The sequence below is a fragment of the Plectropomus leopardus genome, chromosome 16 (genome assembly GCF_026936395.1).
Source record: "Plectropomus leopardus strain MGB_pleo_1.0 chromosome 16, ASM2693639v1, whole genome shotgun sequence".
Taxonomy (NCBI): domain Eukaryota; kingdom Metazoa; phylum Chordata; class Actinopteri; order Perciformes; family Serranidae; genus Plectropomus; species Plectropomus leopardus.
In genome coordinates this window covers 20,853,242-20,868,791 of record NC_142191.1, presented here as the reverse complement: position 1 = coordinate 20,868,791, position 15,550 = coordinate 20,853,242, and the positions used below count along the sequence as shown (strand labels likewise).

The 15,550-nt window shown below is 37.7% G+C and overlaps 3 protein-coding genes across 5 annotated transcripts in view; 2 read left to right on the top strand and 1 right to left on the bottom strand.

Moving 5' to 3' along the window:
• Positions 1-847: 847 nt before the first annotated feature.
• scg5 (secretogranin V) lies at positions 848-5,444 on the top strand. Its single transcript, XM_088089290.1, has 6 exons — positions 848-912; positions 1,344-1,569; positions 2,913-3,062; positions 3,219-3,331; positions 4,262-4,315; positions 4,522-5,444. The coding sequence occupies exons 2-6, from the start codon at positions 1,344-1,346 to the stop codon at positions 4,651-4,653; spliced, it is 675 nt and encodes a 224-aa protein (XP_087945416.1). The 5' UTR covers positions 848-912; the 3' UTR covers positions 4,654-5,444.
• A 1,029-nt stretch (positions 5,445-6,473) lies between these two features.
• grem1a (gremlin 1a, DAN family BMP antagonist) lies at positions 6,474-8,968 on the top strand. The gene is made up of 2 exons (XM_042504060.2): positions 6,474-6,623; positions 6,785-8,968. Exon 2 carries the CDS (start codon positions 6,793-6,795, stop codon positions 7,330-7,332), a length of 540 nt encoding a protein of 179 aa, XP_042359994.1. The 5' UTR covers positions 6,474-6,623; positions 6,785-6,792; the 3' UTR covers positions 7,333-8,968.
• Positions 8,969-9,111: 143 nt separating this feature from the next.
• The window catches only part of fmn1 (formin 1), a 33,104-nt gene continuing 26,665 nt past the window's right edge, over positions 9,112-15,550 (bottom strand). For all 3 annotated transcript variants that reach the window (XM_088089287.1, XM_088089288.1, XM_088089289.1), the window contains 5 exons: positions 13,337-13,429; positions 11,598-11,649; positions 10,941-11,090; positions 10,032-10,113; positions 9,112-9,236 (listed from right to left, as the gene is read on the bottom strand). In XM_088089287.1, coding sequence (XP_087945413.1) covers positions 9,192-9,236; positions 10,032-10,113; positions 10,941-11,090; positions 11,598-11,649; positions 13,337-13,429 — 422 coding nt within the window. In that variant the 3' untranslated portion in view covers positions 9,112-9,191. The remainder of the gene's footprint in view (positions 9,237-10,031; positions 10,114-10,940; positions 11,091-11,597; positions 11,650-13,336; positions 13,430-15,550) is intronic.

Below are 15,550 nucleotides of genomic sequence, written 5' to 3'. Positions count from 1 at the left end.
GACATCTTATGGATTAAACAATTCTATAAGATAACAACAAAAAAAGAGTACAGACTAAGAAATAAGCCCCCTACCAATAACAGAGAACTATAGCAATACAAGTGAAATAATGGGCAGCATAATTCTTTACCACCAAAGGTCAAAAGTGACCCTATAAAGCAGAATGATAGAAAGAAAAACATGGAAAATTATAAAGCCAGTTGAAATGGACACAAAAGATTAATCTCTGATTTGTATTCTTTTTAACATTCCTTATGTCAGCACCTTGCCACCAGTTGAATAATTTATCATAATAACCACCTACTGAAGCTTGCCATGGAGTCATATATATGTTTAGAAAGCAGGTAGGGCTATTACTTAAAAAAGACAAGGTGAGAAGATGGGTTTTCTTCTCATAAACTGATTTTAAAAAATGACGGTTTCGATGGTATTTATGCTGTCAGCTGCAGAGACTTGTTTCCTTCTCAGTGTTGTTGTGGTGAACTCTGCACAAGTAATTGCCACAATGTAACAGCCAATGACAAAAGAGGATTTTTGGTATCTTAGCAACTGCATCTGGACCGTGAAGTGAGGCGGATCGCATCCTCCTGCAGGTTGCATAATGGACACTTATAGTAACACCGGAAATCAAGTGTTTTCCCTCCAAAATAAAACTGAAGAAAATAAAAAAAAGGGAAGGTAAAAGGCTTAGGGCAATCGTTTGAGAGAAACACCAAAGCATTTTAATAAAAATGTATGCTTTTAAAACTTTTATCAGAATGAATGTCGGCGAGAAACATAATTTGAAATCCCTTTTTGCATTGTCTGTGAAGAAAAGCTTTAATTTTGGAAACAAGAAATACATGATTTTGCTCTGTCCAGCTTGACAGAGGTCTGGCGCAGCAGGCAGGTCCCACCATCAGCGCGGACACGGTAAGAAAAACACACTGAAATTGATTCTTTGGTTATTTGGGATGTTTTCCAGGAATTAAATTATACCTGCTATGAAATACATGCAATTAAATATTGATCTGATGTAATTTAGGCTGTTTTTCCGGTTTAATTGACATATCATGCTGGCTATTTATAGCATATTTACATCGGCCATGCCTCTGTTTACAGAGTGAGTGTCGCACCACGGCTTTATTACAATAACAGGAAAAATTTAAGATGTTCTATTAACTAATATGATAGATTAAAAAAAAACATTCCATGCAATTACTCTGTCCATATTAGCCCATAAATTCCATGTTTGCCTAATTAGTCATCTTGTGTCTAACAGGAAATGCAGCTATGTTTGTGATTACACGCCTGTCCATCTTTTGCAGCCTACGTTAAAACCTTTCGATTATTTTCCTCCACAGATGACAGAAATGGGCTCGGCAGTGCGGTTATCGCTGCTCGGCCTCCTCCTGTGCGTGCAGCTCGGCACGGCTCCAGCCCGCAGCCCCCGCACGGCCGACCAGGTGTCTGAGGCCGACATCCAGCGGCTCCTGCACGGCGTCATGGAGCAGCTGGGCATCGCTCGGCCCAGGGTGGAGTATCCTGCACACCAGGCCACCAACATCGTCGGGCCTCAGAGTATACAGGGTATGTTGGATGCATTTAGAGTCGTTTTATAACATGTTAAATCATTGAGAGTAGACAAACCAGGCGAAACAGTAAAAAATATATCCTTTAGATGGTTATCAGGGAGAGATGTGGACATTAGGGAGGGTGCTCGTCTAACACGCAAGGTATACACTGTGCAAAATTATTGACATATTCTGTTTATTTATTTTAACATACAGTCAATTTGTCCTATAATGTTTGTCTTAATTATGAAGGCTACTTATTTTATTTTTGTTTTTAGCAATTTATTTTCTATTTTTTTACTCCTCACGCTGAGGAGTTTGGAAACTGAGAAATTTGGTTTGATTTCTTTCAAAAACATTTGGAGAAGGCCATGGGTATCTTAACAAGGCATGCCTAAAAAATGAGCAGAAAAGACCTAAAAACAACTTATTATCTGTTATATCTATTTTATTATATTTTTTTCTGTAAAATCATTGAAATGTATTTTAATGTTATTAATGTAGAATAATAGTTTTCTAAACCATATTCCGAATTAAAACATTTTTTCCAATAATCTTCCCCTCTTATTTAAAAATAATTTGTAGGTGATTTTCTTGTCATTTTGACCCAGGATATATTCTCGCTACTTGTCCCACAGTATTGCTTTTTCATTTTAATGTTTTATTTTTTATCCACAAAATAGAACCTATATTTTATTTTATTTTATTTCATTTCATTTTATTTTGTTTTATTTTGTTGTATGCAAGTAACACTCAACTATATTTGTTTGTATTCATCATACATAAATGTTTTTCTTTAATTATATATTTATTGTAGGTCATTAGTGCTTTATCTTTATATAATATTTATACAAAAAACCTATTCTTTCACATACTTGTGTAATTAATAATCATGTCTTTGTTTTACCTTTATTCGTCCAGTTGTCCTTGTTCTTAACTATTGATGATTTAGGTGTATTGAAAACAATGCAAAAAAAAAGTCAAGTTAATTGTATGTGTACACATACAATAAAGGTGATTCTGATTATGATTCTGATACACGATAAAGAAAAACATCTAATCCTCAGCTTTGACTTTGACTTTTTGCTTGAAAATTTGTTAAAACAGTTGTCTGTTTACCAAAATAGTTGATGAATAATCCATCATTTGTTTAAGCCCATTCAATTGCTGAATGAAATTAACATCATTAATCATTTATGAGGTTTTATCCTGCCATTGATAAAAGTGTGTGCATTTTAGAGCTAAAGCTGTTCTTAGATGGAAAACATACAGAATGCTTTTTTGATAATTATTTGTATTATGAAGCTCTTTTCTAGCTGTTGCTGCTGTTTCAAAGTAGTGTTTGTTTTCCTCCACAAGGTGGTGCTCACGAGGGGCTGCAACACCTCGGCCCCTTTGGCAACATCCCCAACATTGTGGCCGAGCTGACCGGCGACAACGTTCCCAAAGACTTCAGTGATGATCATGGGTACCCAGACCCTCCAAACCCCTGTCCCCGGGGAAAAACAGGTAGAAACTATTGTTCTAAGCACATTATTAATTAACATAGTGATGTCTCAGGCTGAATGCTGATATTTAAGCTGCCACAGTGTCATTTCTTTCTGTTCTTTATTGTATTTAATTGCTGTTTTTGACATGAATTTCTGTGTCTTCTCTCATTCACAGGAGCAGACGGCTGTTTGGAAAATGCTCCAGACACAGCCGAGTTCAGCAGAGAGTTTCAGAAACACCAGCACCTGTTTGACCCAGAGCACGACTACCCAGCTCTGGCAAAGTGGGTGAGTTACAAAGTGGGACTGCAACTTTATTTATTTATTTTATCACAGATACATAGATAGACAGACAGACAGACAGACAGATGTGATGTGATAAATGTGATGTGATGATAGATGTAAAAACAGAGCAAGAATAATGATTACTATGGATGATATTAAATACAAATGTTAGATAAATATATGAACAATGCAAATGGAAGGTGCATAAGGCTAACATAGCCACTTTTATTACCAAATTGCTTGTGTTGTCCAAACAACATATCAAAGAAACATTGTGATGACACAAAACTGTGAAAAGCAGAACTGCTTGATTAAGTGATTTCATGCACAAATATACCACATTGAGACAAAGTCTTGTTGTTTTTTTAAATCTGCAAATCAAGCAGACCTGCTTTTACATTTAGCTGACACACAATATCAGGTGAAACATGCTCACATTAATATTATTGTATTTTACATTTCATTAATTTGACATATGCTTTTGTTCAAAGCAACTTATAACATAGTATTCAAACTTGATAGGAATAAGAGCTACATGTTCAAGCCAACTGAGAGTGTACTGACTACTATTCAAGTGTTTTAAAGGTTGTTTTTTTACACATAACTAACTGGTAGCATTGCATGGTGTGGCAGTATGATGATTTTTTTTCTAGTTTTGCTGTCTGACCTGAAAAAGAGAAATGGATGTTGGAAACAAGCAGTCACAGCTTTGGTTTCTGGTGGTCTGCTCACAAAATGAAGACAAGATTTTGAACATTTAAAAAAACCCAGTGTATGTATTCATTCTTGTCTTGTCTGGCCCTTAAAAAATCACCCTGTGAGTGTTTTATTCCGTGGAAAGGCATTCGGGCAATTTGTAGACTGTAATTTAAGAACAAAAGGACAGACTGTAAAACTATGGATACATGATTTCATGTCTGTGTTTTCTTTCAGAACAAGGAGCTTTTGTACCAAAAACTGAAGGGAGGACCGAAGAGAAGAAAAAGGGTATCGTGTTTGTTGTTTTTTCTTTGTAGTATTGTGTCTTGAGAAACCACATTACCCGCACAAAAATTTGCCGCCTAAAGGGAGCGATGGACTTTTAAAACTCATGTGATTTTTTTTTTTTTTAATGAAAAAGCTAAACATCTCACTTTGGATTTTTCAGACTCTGTGAAGGCTACAGTAACATGTGCTTCTTTGCCTCCCTGCAGAGTGTGAACCCGTATTTAATGGGCCAGAGGCTGGACAACGTGGTCGCCAAAAAATCTGTTCCTCACTTCTCTGAGGAAGAGGAGGAGGAAGAGGCGCCGATCGTCGCTGTTACCAACAAATCCACCACCTAAAGTCCTGCACGGCAAGGCTCATTGTAACATTTATGTATACTCTCAGAAACGAGTTTGTAACACTGCATATTGAAGCATTTTGGATAACAAACAATTGATCTGTGACGTCAGTGCAGGTACTGTTAAATTAGAGACAGGAAGCAAAAATGGGACAAGCACTTTGAAAATCTTTATTGTATTGCATTCATATTAATTAGCCCAGTTCTTGTTCACTAATTGGGCACAACATGCTGTTTATGTGTCTTACAACTGGTGCCATAATTTTCAACTTAAAGGCTTAATTGGTAGACCTTTAAAAAAGATAATTTAGTCTATGTAAACACAATTTTAGGGCTTTGTGTGGCTCACGATGGAGAAAATGAAAAATCTCATCACAAACTAGTTGTTTCTGAGGCTCAATGCTTCTAAAACAGCAAGTCAATCAGATCTGATTTCTTTTGACAGCTCCTGTTTTAAAAGTAACAATAAACCGTAAACCTCAAAAAGCAAACTGATAATCAACTACAGTTTGGAAGATTGTGAGCCAAGTATCCGTTATAGTGCAGGTATCTGATCAGAATTTTCTAGATCTTGGCCATTTATATGGGGAAAATGATTCTCAGTTTACTCATACTAATGATAACACTTTTAAAGTCTACTTATCGTTTATAAATGTGTTTTTTCCTCTACAGATGAATGTTTGAATGTTCAGGTTTCACTGTGCAGAAATAAGGGTTAAAGTTAGGAGGCAAATTAAAAAAAACTGAGCCTTAAAAGGTCATGAAAAATAATAAAGCTGCAGTCACTATGAAGGCTTCTGTATCGCAAGATTCTTAATTTTGTCAACAAGCAAGTGAAATACATTGTCTCTGAACATTTTATTGATAACTGCAATACATTTTCAGCGAACATTTTGCTGATAAGTTCAATAACAACATTTTAACAGTTTGCCACGTTTCCTCATCATGCTGATAGAAGTTCCTTTGGCATTCCAATTCCCTCAAAACATATTTCCAGTTTCAAATTGGGTATATATATATATATAAATGCAATTTCTAGAAGACAAGGAGACATCTCCTGTGACACAGGCAAAGACATAGTTAAACTTTTGAAATGACACCTATTTGCATAATCAGTCAGGATTTTTTTATACTGAGAAGGAAGGAGTAGATGTATTTTTAAGGACTTTAACAAGATAACAGAACTTTTTTGTGGAAAAAAAAACATGAATAACACATTATTAGTCAAAGTACAGTATTTTATATACATCTTAAAAATGTCTTGAGCAGATATTTAGTAGAATTATTGCCTGAAATTCACCCAATTAACCCAAAATGCTAAAATACAAAGTGTTAAAACCTTGGCTGGCAGTGTAAAGCATGTCCACAACTATATTATAATAAGAAGCTGTAAAAAGATATATCGATTTGGAGGAATGTTGAAAGAGAAAGTTATTACAATTCACAACTGTACAGAAATCAATTTACTCACACACTGAAGTTTAATTTTGTATGTGTTGATTGCCTTCAGAGGCAAAGATTCAGAAAGGATCATATTCGTGGAAGTTAATTATAACCTGTAGCAACTTTGCTTTGTCATGTAAAAGATCACCGTGAACTATTATTGTAACTGTTATTCCGATTAGTAATTATTCTGCAGTAATATGAGTCTCAACAGGCAGCAGCACTGAATCTGTCAAGTGTCACTTCATCTCACCAAAAAATGTCTGTGTTTTTTTTTGTTCTGTAAAGGACAAATAAACGATTTATCTGCATTGACAAAGTTTGGAGTTAGATTTTTTCCTTTCACACAGACAGTAAGGATAAGGGTTAGGGGGCGTGTCCTGCTGAAGCTCAAGACAGTTTGGAAAACCCCTCAGTGTGTCAGTCAGAAAGCCACTACAGACGAGAAAGGACCTGCAGAAGACACGCATGCTGTAAACGGCCTGACTGGATAAAGTTTTTCTCGTGAGGATCTTAAACAAACAATAGGTAACTCAACTTATTATCAGCTTTTTCTCTCTCTTTCTCTTTGTTATACTAAACTCCTAAAACGTTTATTTGCCTGTTTATTTGGTGCGTAATGCGCGCGTAAAAGCTGTGCGTAAAGACTTCTCTCCATCAGTGACTGACTTGTGTTTTTCCCTCCTCAGCGTCAGTGATGAAGACTCCATTAGTGCTGATCTCTGCAGCACTTTTGGCGCTGCTGCTCAGCCCACCGAGAAGTACAGATGCTGCCACTTTTCAAGGCGCTTTCCCACACCCAAACAAATACAACCCAAACGAATCGGATAGATGCCAACAACCTGCCATCAGTGGACTAATCTCCCGCGGGCCGGGGACTGTCACCTCAACAGACGAAGTGCTGGAGTCCAGTCAGGAGGCGCTGCACGTCACGGAGCGCCGGTACCTGCGGCTGGACTGGTGCAAGACGCAGCCGCTGAAGCAGACCATCCAGGAGGAGGGCTGCCTGAGCCGCACCATCATCAACCGGTTCTGCTACGGACAGTGCAACTCCTTCTACATCCCGAGGCATAATTACCAGGACGGGGGCGCCTTTCAGTCCTGCTCTGCGTGCAAACCCAAAACCTTCAGCACCGTCACTTACACACTGTTCTGCCCGGGTCAGACGCCCAACACCAGGAAGAAACGAGTCCAGCGCGTGAAGCAGTGCCGCTGCACAACAATAGACACGGATTAGACGCGCGTCCGGATCGATATTGTCCGCTTCCACTGGAGGAAAAATGCAGCTTTGCCAAAATAAAGAACGGAAACTGTATTTTGCTGAAAGGACACATGAGAATAAAGAAGAAATTGGAAAAGAGGGACGTTACCTCAGCCTTTTTTATCATTATTATGAAGAGAAGATGCTGATATAGGGTTGGGCAATATGGAAAAAAATACATATCATGATATTTTTGGCCAAATACCGCAATATCTATATTGTGACGATATTGTAGGGTTGACTTTTAGTGCTTTAAAAAAATATCTATCAATGAGATTTTTTGATAAACAATTATCAGTCATGTTGTTATTATGAATAAGTTGGCAAAGACAAATAAGAAAACAGCCTGGTTCAGGAAGTTGCATCAATTAACTGAGATGCAACTTTTTAAACCAGAAAAAGACAACATTTACAATACTTAGATATACAAATTCTAAGACAATAGCTAGTCTCATGATACTTGTACAATATTGATGTATTGTCTTGCCCAAAATGTACAAAAGTGGTCCATTCATGTGACATTTTCTTTCTAAGGGTTCATTTATGCGCAAAGTTAGATGCAGAAACAGACAGAGTCTTCTGTCCACACTCTGCGTTTAGTTTGTTTGTATGAGTGCACCTTTTCAAAAAACTTACGGAAATGGATGAATCAGAACAGTACCACCAGAGATCCTGGAGGCAGTGTAGTGTAGCTGAAGCAACATACAACAGCAGGAGATGACAAAGACTTTTAAAAATGAAAGAACGAAACATATCTGTCATATAGTGAAAAGAAGCCTCTGTTCACATGCCATCAGGTATTTAATGGCCTCATAGACCACCGCTGTCTGCAATGCTGCCTTCGTCAATGGATACTTTTGACTTCATCCTCTAGTGCCATCTATTTGCTTCTTTGCAGAGTTGGAGGGTTTTGGTCAAATGGTTATAAGTGCAGGGACACTGCCAATGCTGAGGGTTTAGATAAGTGAACTGATGACCTAAAACCTGTTTAAGATTAAGGAAGACTGGTGTGTAACAATTTACAGTGTCATTGTCAGTGGTGTAGAGGTAGTTGATGAGATAGCTGTGCTACCAGGTAAAAGTGTAGCTTACAGAGAAGGAAGTGGGTTGTAAATGACCAGAAAAAGAGGTAGGTGTACCCCGTATACACTACACTACACCACTGGTCATATATTTTGCATACATGCAGGCTAATTTATGTTAAACACTTGTGTAAAAGGACTGAGATGGTTGTATTGTTTCCACTGTGTGGGATATTAAGCTGATCATGATGTAAGTGTTTTTTTTTTTGTTTTAGTTTTTTTTTTTTTTACAACCTGCACTACTAAATGCCACTTCACTTTATGACTGTGTATAATATGTGTATCATTTATTGTAATGTTGCTTGTGAATAAAATAAGCTATGAAATCACATATGTTCTGATCAGTGATTTTATTCGTAGAAAAATATTCTAAGTGGATCAAAGACGTCAAAATCAATGCAAATAATTTGCGTACAAAGTTCAATACAAGAATATAAATACAGTGCTTAAGTTCATAATATTAAATTCTAAATATTGCACATTTATTACATCTTCTGCAATCTTTAAAGTACATTTTTAGGTAGCAGATTACACAGCAAAACTGTCAATGAATGATGGAATAAGATTCTTCATTGTCTGGCAAAAGTAATGTTCATTTTTTACATCTACAACGTTTATTGTGTATTAACCAATGGTGTCATGGTGTCCACAGACACTTGGATCAACTTGGTGAAGATGGGTGTGTGTGTGTGTGTGTGTGTGTGTGTGTGTGTGTGTGTAATGATCATGATGTATCAGCTACCTCTGAGTCTGTTAGGTTGAAGACATGTTGGCTTCTTTCTGACGTAGCCTCTCTTTCTGTTGAAGGTAAAATATGATCAGTATTATAAACGGAGACAATACACTGCACAATCTAAAATGATTTTTACCAGGAACTTCTAAGCTTGCTGTGGCATTTTGTATCTTTTGTTTTTGCCTGTGTTTTTTTCCTGTCTTATGTGTCTTCCCCTCCCCTTGTCCCCTTTTCTCAATGTGTGTGTGTGTGTGTGTGTGGAGGTGTGGCCACCTTTTTCCCGTTGGACCCAGAGGACCACACCTGTTCCGCATCTCACTGCAATGAAGGCTGCTTCATATACCCTGTCTTCCCACTACTCCAGTGCCAGATTGTTCTGCTCACTAGTGGTAATCACTGGCTACAGGTCTCAGCTATCTCTAGTGTTTTTGCTTATAGTGGTTTTTGACTCCAGTGTTTTTTTAGCCTTTTGTAACTGCCTTCGGACTCATCACTGCTTCTCCACTTCTCCAGATTGCCCCCTGTGTGCTCCTTGCTGTTCCTCCCAGTGTCACCTACACTCATTACCTCCACCTGTCCCTGCTGGCTCATTCCTGGACTCAAGATCCCTGTCTCCCCTCCGTGCCATTCATGTCCGCTCCACTTCATAGCTTTGTTTGTGTGGTTAATAAACGGTTTAAACTGCTTTGACTCTGGCTTTCGGCTTCTTTGGGTCCAGCTAAAACTCAAACCTTAACACATACTGGTCAAAGTGCATGAATTTATCTTCATGGTGTGTTTAAGAACTGGAAATGTCTGTTTTTAGAGGGACAAATGTATTTTCCTCTTCAGTATATCCACTGTACTAAATCTCTTCTTACCAGGCTGTTAGGGTTGTTCTTTCTGGTCTCCACCTTCTTTTCTGATGTGATCCTCTTCACTGAAAGCTGAGCCTCTTTTAATCTGCAGAAAAAAATGTTAGATTCATTGGTTTAATGGTTTATAAGACTTGGGCATGTAGCCTATATTAAAAATTAAGTTTTTATAGTATAAACTTAATGTATCAACCAGATAAAATGTGATTGTTTTCTGTCATTTATAGACATATATAATAAAATATAGTCAGTAAGTCAACACAAGCTCAGTTCAATCAACCCAAAAAGAAACGTTAATATCCTCAATACACAATGGCCCTCATTTATGAAACGAATGTATGACAAAAACCTGGGCATACGGTCATTTCCACGCAAAGCTCATTAAATACTAGTAGCCTGTATTATTACATTTTTCCCCATGTCCAGCTCGGACACAAATGGTACGTTTGTCTCCTCCATCACCTGTTATGACAACAACCCTGTTATGTATAGCCACGCACTCCACGTTTCGGGTCAGTGAGGCCTCTAAACCAGGAACATGTTGGGGTGGGATGTGTAAATGACAATTTCTCTCAGCAGCAGGAAAAGAATGTTTCATGAATAACACCTGTACCATATCATAGGATGATTACTTTACTCAGACCTGCGTTGGTTTGTACGCTGGATTAATAAATGAGGACCAGTGTCATGGGGAAGGATGCTCCCCTGTTTCCAAACCTGTCACATGCAATACTCCAGACATAACTGCCTGGATTTTTTTTTAAAACATTAGGTGACTTTGGAATTTTACAATTGTGTTAATTGGACAGCTGACAGGATCAAGCCGCACATTTGCAGCATTTCCCAGACGTTTTTTAAAGATCATTATTATTGTAAATCTGGACAGTGTTAGAAATGCACAGAGCTGTCTGATACCTCTCCTTGGAGATGATCTTGTTCTCCCTCTTCCACCTGACCTTGAAGTCGGCACAAAACTCAAACCAGAGCATAAAGAAATGACCGGTGGTCACCTCCTTCTCTCCCGTCTTGGGCTTCAGTCCAAAGTAAAGAGCCAAGTCCTGAAAACTGAACAGTGACAAGTATAAACAAAAAATGAAAAAGGATTAAAAACCTGGTAAACCAAGATGAATAAATGGAAATTTACTTCTCATCTTGAACCAGATGTGATGTTTCTGTAGGTCTAAGGGCTGGATTCTACTACCTTTTACATATAAAAATAAATATATCCATTTCAAACATTGTAAACATCACTAAAAAAAAGCTAAACTTTTTTTCACAGCATGTCATGCCCATCAGCAGCGCCAATGGTCATCAGTTTGTTGCTTCATATCACCAACTTTATTAAAAATGACCTGTGGCCTGTTGCTGTGTCGCTCGTAGTGTGAATGCAGCATTAAAACGAATGCTGGTTTTAGGCACATCTGCATTGGCTTTAATTTTCAGACCTGGAGATAACCCCCTGGAGCTGACACAGTTACATTCATCACTACTGCAAGCACGTTTATGGCTGCTTGGGTTGACAGTTAATTTAACCACCAAATTTAGAAGCCTAGTATGATTTAATTCGCCAACCTTTTTTGTACAGTCGACAACTGATAGGAAGCTTCTGCGTGTTCTTTTCGTGCTGCAAAGAAACAAAATGAGGAAACAGTTTAGTTGTAGGCAGACTCCTCCCCAAAAAACACAGATTATGTTTTTAACAGTCATACTCTCTATGGAGACTGTTGATAAAAACACTTGTAAAAACACTAAGTATCGCTTGTATAATGATGACTATGTCAAACAAAGACAGGTTTTTTTAAATAAAGACACATTCTAATATAAAACCTAATTTCTTTGTTAGTTTTAATTGTGATACACATCTTAAAAAATCTTTAAATATATTTTATTTTACAACTACTAAACATTAAGAGGAAAACAAATAATTTTACATGTTCCAGCTGACAAAGAAAGGCTAGAAAAATGGCATAAGTTTGTCATTAGTGGGTTGTTTTGGGGTTTTTTACAGTGATTCCAGAAAGTATTTAAACCCCTTTTCACATTATTATATGATGCAGTCTTTCACTAAAACCCTTTCAATTCCCTCACCAATCTACAATCAATACTAATACATACTACTACATAATGACAAAGCAAAAACAGGATTTGAGGAGTGTTTGAAAATAAAAATAAAATGTATTGAAAATAAAAAATAAAATCTAACACTGACACAAGTATGCAGATCCTGCAGGATTTGAAACTGAGCTCAGATGCCTTCCATTTCTCCTGATTATCTTTGAGGTGTTTCTACACTTTGACTGGAGTCCACCTGTGGTTGGTTCAATGGATTGGACATGCTTTGGAAAGGGACACACATGTCTGTAAATATGTGTCACAGCTCAGTAGATACTAAAATATGAGGTAGAAGAAACAGCATGCACAGCTCGTAGAAATGAATGTTAAAGATTTTAGACTGCATCATCTGAGGCTGCATGTGATTTTAGACTGCAACTTCAAGAAACGTGAAAAAGTGGTCAGCATACTTTCTGAATGCACTGCATATCAAAAGAAACACAACTTGTTATGCAAGGGACAAACGATCAAACGTGAGTCCAGTGTTTTGTAGTGGAAGCACAATCTCTTTACTCACTTTGAAGCTTTCATGTGGCAGAAAACGTGATTGAAATCAAGACATGCTTTAAAGTATAATGCATGTGGGGACCGAAAGCTCTTTGGTAATGCAGGAGCTCCTGTGATTCAGCTTGAGATGAGTCAATATAAAAATCTTACAACATCAGTGAAGTTGGAAGAAAATTTCCCAGTTGCCTGTGTGTCTCAGGCAGGAACCTCTCAGTCGCTGCCAAATCTGTCTGATCCCTATCTGAGTGTCTAGCCTTCACTCTGAATCCATCCTATCTCCTTTACAAACACACACAGATACCAAAGACACTCCATTAAAATGGGAAGAGAGACAAAGAGATTGAGGGCAGAAACTGAGGGCAGCAGAATAGTTTAAATGAAGAATGTGGGGGGAAAAAATGAGGAGTTGACAGGTCCCTGAAATTAAACTGGCAATTTGCAATGTATTTAAATATAAATACATAAGTAAAATACAAATATATAAGTAAAATACAAATCTCAGTATTGTTAAATTTGACTTTTGAGCCATAAATTGGTTTCAGAGGTCTGAATTTTTTTTAAACCCAAGCACTACTTCTCTACAAAAATATCAACTTTACCCCAGTGAAATACTGCCGGTTCCAAACTACAGACTTGCGTAAGGTAACACAGACAGGTTTCCAGCTGCTCAATGTGCAACTGTAAGTACTCACCACTGAGAACAAAAGCCTCCATCTTGTCCTTAAATGGCTGCAGGTTTTCTTCAGGAGAATCAGAGCAAACGTTCTGTACATCTTTCTCGCATCCTGTTAATAAATAAAGAAATAAGAACAGTTGAAAAATTGGGGGGTACAATTAATCTTTCTTTTTATGTTACATAAATTTTGTTAAATAAAAGGTGAAGTGTAGCTGTGGAGGAAAGAGAAAACATACATATATTTCTTCAACAAACATTCTTTACACAAGCTGAATCTCAGATTGACCTTTCTTGGGTAAAAGTAGCCAGACAGTTAGATATATTTACATCTATGAGTTGTTTAATTAAAAGCATAAGATTAAAGAAAAAACATGAGCAGAAAAAGCAACCAGTGGCTGTTTATTTCTGTAGGCTGCCATGCTACCGCTCTGCGATTAACTGCGATTAACAAGTAATATTCTGCAATTAATCAAAATTTTAAAAATTACTTGTTTGACAGCCCTAATTTCAACATACCCCCTACATAATACTGTGTAATGTATCCGTGGTTTGCAGAAACCTTCAATGCCAACATTTTTATGGTGATTGAGTTGCAAGTGGTCACCTTACATCTTTACAGGGGTACTCAAGTGATTTAATATGGCACTTCATCATATTAGGGGACTCTAAAAACAGATTTAAAAAAGTTTGGTCATATTTTGAGAAACAGACTTTTAGTCCACAGCATTATGCAGCTCTAAACCCATAACTGCAACATGATGGATGCAAAGAGAGACAGAGAGTTCTGGGTTAAACTAGCTCCACCTGTGCCCCAGCAGGAGGTTATCAACACCACTTCCTCTTTAGATATCACTTATTGAGATTCACCCAGAGATGGCGACTGCAAACTCCCTCTCTCTCTCCCTCTCTTCCTCTGCCAGTCTGCGGCTCCATGTTGCTCTGCGTCCAATCAGTGGATCAGAGGAGCCAGTCTGCGGAGCCAGTCATAATAGAGGCTGCAAAGGGAGCCGAGACCCTGCACCCCCCCACCTCCACCACCCCAAACCCCGACGCTCGATCAACATCTCTCAGATAAGATTACAAAAGAATACTGTTTTCATTCACGATTTGTGTAAACTTTGGAGGCGGGTATCTCTTTCTCCTTTCTAACTTTTGTCTGCCTTTTGTGTTCGACAAAAGTTTGCTTATTTCAGACTGAAGAGGGTTATAGACCTCCACATAAACAGAGCCGGCTGATGAGGAGTGTGGTGCTCTCAGATGTGAGGCTGAAGCAGTGATTTGGTTTCATGGTGAGAAGATTTTAAGGTTTTGATGATGATACGTTTAGACCAGTCACCTCATCAATCAATGCAAAATCACATCAAACACAGGCTACAGTACATCTTCAAGAGGGAAACTTCTACATCTTCACAACCAATATTTCACATGAAAATCTCTATTACACAATCTATAAAGCTAAAGATGTTTTTAACATCTATTATAAATAAAGCTACCCAATAAAGTCTTGACAACAGTGTTAGTTTTTAAAGGGCTGGCTAACCCAAAATGCAAAACAAAGCCATCTACAGCCCTGCTTACAGAAGGCACAGCAGGGTTTTGAGCTTAATGCTGATTTTAATTAGCAAACTTACAATGACAGTGCTAACATGCTGATGTAAAGAACCAGATGTCAATATGACGTCAAAAGGATGTTGGACTCCTACGTCAGATAGACGTTAAATTTTGTTCAGAATGAAAATCCTGTTGATGATATTTTGAATGTCTAAAAACATTAGAAGTTCATGTTGTGTGGGCGTGAACGTTATGACGTTTTGCAGACATTGACTTTTGTATTCACAGTTTACGTCTAAATTCAACGTCAAGATGAAGTCGGCCTTAGACATTGGTTACTTAACAACCCAACTTAAAACCAGGAAAATATCAATGTCAAATTGACGTTAGCTGTCCTGACATTGGATTTTGGTCACCTGACATCACAACCTAAATTCAACCAAATATCAGCATCTGGTGATGTTGGCGGCCTTCGCCTTCATAGTTTTGTATGTAAGCATGCTACGATTTGCTGATTAGCACTAAACACAAAGTACAGTCTTGCAGGGTTTTTTGTTTCATCAACCAAAGTGATGGATGAAAATCCATCTAATAGTTAACAAAACATTTCACCTAAAACCCCAAATGTCAGCTATGGCAATCCATCCAATAGTTGTGGAGATATTTCAATCGGAACCAG

Bases quoted from the DNA above. Each gene is read 5' to 3' on its own strand.
- scg5 (XM_088089290.1), top strand. From the start codon at position 1,344: ATGACAGAAATGGGCTCGGCAGTGCGGTTATCGCTGCTCGGCCTCCTC. The intron at 3,063-3,218 runs GTAGAAACTATT...TCTCATTCACAG, and splicing joins CTGTCCCCGGGGAAAAACAG to GAGCAGACGGCTGTTTGGAA. The intron at 4,316-4,521 runs GTATCGTGTTTG...GCCTCCCTGCAG, and splicing joins GACCGAAGAGAAGAAAAAGG to AGTGTGAACCCGTATTTAAT.
- grem1a (XM_042504060.2), top strand. From the start codon at position 6,793: ATGAAGACTCCATTAGTGCTGATCTCTGCAGCACTTTTGGCGCTGCTG.